At 38.2% G+C, this 2,827-nt stretch overlaps 1 protein-coding gene across 2 annotated transcripts in view; it reads right to left on the minus strand.

Annotated features, from left to right (window-relative positions):
* Positions 1–856: 856 nt before the first annotated feature.
* Positions 857–2,827, minus strand: part of FAM3C (FAM3 metabolism regulating signaling molecule C) — a 55,733-nt gene continuing 53,762 nt past the window's right edge. For both annotated transcript variants that reach the window (XM_042923127.1, XM_042923131.1), the window contains exons 9-10: positions 1,912–2,038; positions 857–1,061 (exon numbers count right to left, since the gene is read on the minus strand). In XM_042923127.1, coding sequence (XP_042779061.1) covers positions 972–1,061; positions 1,912–2,038 — 217 coding nt within the window. In that variant the 3' untranslated portion in view covers positions 857–971. The remainder of the gene's footprint in view (positions 1,062–1,911; positions 2,039–2,827) is intronic.

The following is a 2,827-nucleotide window of genomic DNA, read 5'->3' on the forward strand; positions in this document are numbered from 1 at the left end:
GTTAGATGAAGTAAATACAGAATTATTTCTTGGTTGACCATCAAAATAACTGTGATATTAAAGTGTGCCTTTTTCTAAACCGCATGGTCGATGCTGACAACAGTTCAATAGGGAAATCTATGCCAGTGTTGCTCTAAATATACTGCCATGGCTGTCCCGCACTACCTGCTTGGGACAGGGAAGGGACGCGGCCAGCTTCCCTAGTTCCGTGGGGCTGCCACCCCCAGCCTCACTCTAAGCAGCCTCTGTGAAGTCGTTATGCACACCGCTAACACGAAATCCAGCAAACTACAGTCCTGAATACCATCTACATTTACATATTTACTTTTTTACTGTGTACATTAAAAAAAAAGAATTCTGTTGTGCTTTTCACGTATCTGATACAGGTTTTCATTTATTTCTAGGTTTTTTGGGAAGAGAAGAAAAAGACTAAGGAAAAAGAGCAGAGAGTCAGACTGTAAAGTAACATTACACACACAACTAGCCAAATATCTTTTTAATTTAAAAGATACTATCATTAAAAAGCAATATATATACATACATATATACATACACATATACATGTATGTATATATGTGTATAAAAGAAAACAAAGTCTCCTCCCTAAAATCCAAATTATTCCATGATAGGTTTTCACAGCAACCAGTATACATATCAATATATTTTTCACAATCGGTTCAGTTATCCATCGGGTATGCTTTTAGAATTAAAGGATGTCATTACTGGAGCAGTCTAACCACTGTACTATTATTATGGAAATGTGCTTAGAAATGGTTCAGTGATTTGCTCATTATGATGACTATTTACAAAGGCATCTATTTACGTTAGCAATAAATAATCCTGATATCAAAAGGGATAATGCTCATGCACACACCGAGATGGCTGCATGCTCTTAAAGTATTTACACATAGCTCCTCTGTCACAGCTCTGCCACTAATAATGAAAGTGCGTCTCCTTCAACTTCCTCTACATCAGTCTTGCTTCTGGGGGATGCATCCTTCCATCTCGACAACTTCGGGCCATCCTTCGTACTTGTTTGTGTCCTTATTGTTCTTGATGTGCTGTTGGAATACAATAGTAGGACACAGGGTTAAAGACCGTTATGAACCGCTGCTCTACAGGAACATACTTCAGTGCACTCATTTCAGTAACACTCATGTCAGTGATGCGTGCACACCAATTACTGTTCCAGATAGTCAATGAGCCACCCTTGGGGCCTAGCAGGCCTTCAAATAGCCAAAAGAACAAAACATCGCACAAGTTTTCTAAAGGATCACCAGTTAGTCAAAAAGTCAAGTTTACGTTCTTCTAAGTTCTAATGTATTTCTAAACTTAACTGATTATAATATCAAAAGCTCGATTAAAATCCTTAGTAATCGATGCTTCCCAATGGTCCTGATAAAAGCACTGATATGCCAATGCACTGTCATATAGGAAACAATTTTCCATGCAGAATAGGACTATTTTTAACGTTTTTTGTTTTTTTTTGTTTTTTTTTTTTTTTTTTAATTTTTATTATTTTTGGGACAGAGAGAGACAGAGCATGAACGGGGGAGGGGCACAGAGAGAGGGAGACACAGAATCGGAAACAGGCTCCAGGCTCCGAGCCATCAGCCCAGAGCCTGACGCGGGGCTCGAACTCACGGTCCGCGAGATCGTGACCTGGCTGAAGTCGGACGCTTAACCGACTGCGCCACCCAGGCGCCCCAGAATAGGACTATTTTTAAATTTTGGTTTTAAAACAGTGCCATGGTTATTTCAAATAACTGATTACCAAGAGCTTATGAAAAATAATATGAACATATTTAATGGCTGCTTTGTCTAAGTTTCAAATAATTGGGATAGGAATATGCACTGTATAGTTTCACAGTTTACTTTTGTCCATTAATTTTGAAAGTCTAAGACACTAACCTGTTCAAAGGGGCTTTTCGTCTTGATGCCTTTCCCACCACAGAAGACCCAGTTGTCTCTAAAACCAAGATTAGTAATAGAGGTACTCCCCAATTCAGCAATGAGCCGCCGTGCCTCATCATTGAGTCTTAAAGAGGAGGAAAAAGAATAATACAGTTAACACAGAGCACTAATATTATCTAAGTATACTGATTCACAAGGATATTAACATATAACATGAGATGAAATGAGAAAGTATCAGCTTAAATGAGAATATAAAAAAAGAATAAAGAATTTTTTTCAGGGGCACCTGGGTGGCCCAGTCGATTAAGCATCCAACTCTTGGTTTTGGCTCAGGTCACGATCTCACAGTTTCGTGAGTTTGAGCCCTATGTCGGGCTCTGTGCTGGCAGCACGGAGACTGCTTGGGGTTCTCTCTCCCTCTCTCTCTCTACCCCTTCCCTGCTTGTGCTGTCTCTGCCTCTCAAATAAAGAAATAAACTTAAAAAATTTCTTTTCAGAGCAACATTCCTACTATTTGAATTCTTTAGTGACAAAAGACATGAAATCTAGCAATTTTAAGTTTATTCTATTAAGAAATACCTTTTAGATGTCTTCATCTTTACAATAATTCACTTTCATCTACATCCACCAAATAAATAAGGGATACCGCAGTGAGCACATGCCTACCTAGGTTAATACAAGGTCTTAAGCAACCAGTATCTTTGCAAAATTAAAAATCACTTTGAATTTCCACTAATCCCTCTGTCAATTACATTTGAAAAAAGGTAAATGCTGACAGGTATCGAGGTGTTTCAAATACTGTGTTTTATTTCAAAGAAAATGAATCTTGAGAATAAGTATATAAATTGTACTTCAGTAAGAACTGCTGAGTGGTTACTTACTAAAAATGAGTATCAACCACATAGCGGTGAAG

This window comes from Panthera leo, chromosome A2 (assembly GCF_018350215.1).
Source record: "Panthera leo isolate Ple1 chromosome A2, P.leo_Ple1_pat1.1, whole genome shotgun sequence".
In the NCBI taxonomy this organism is placed as follows: Eukaryota; Metazoa; Chordata; class Mammalia; order Carnivora; family Felidae; genus Panthera; species Panthera leo.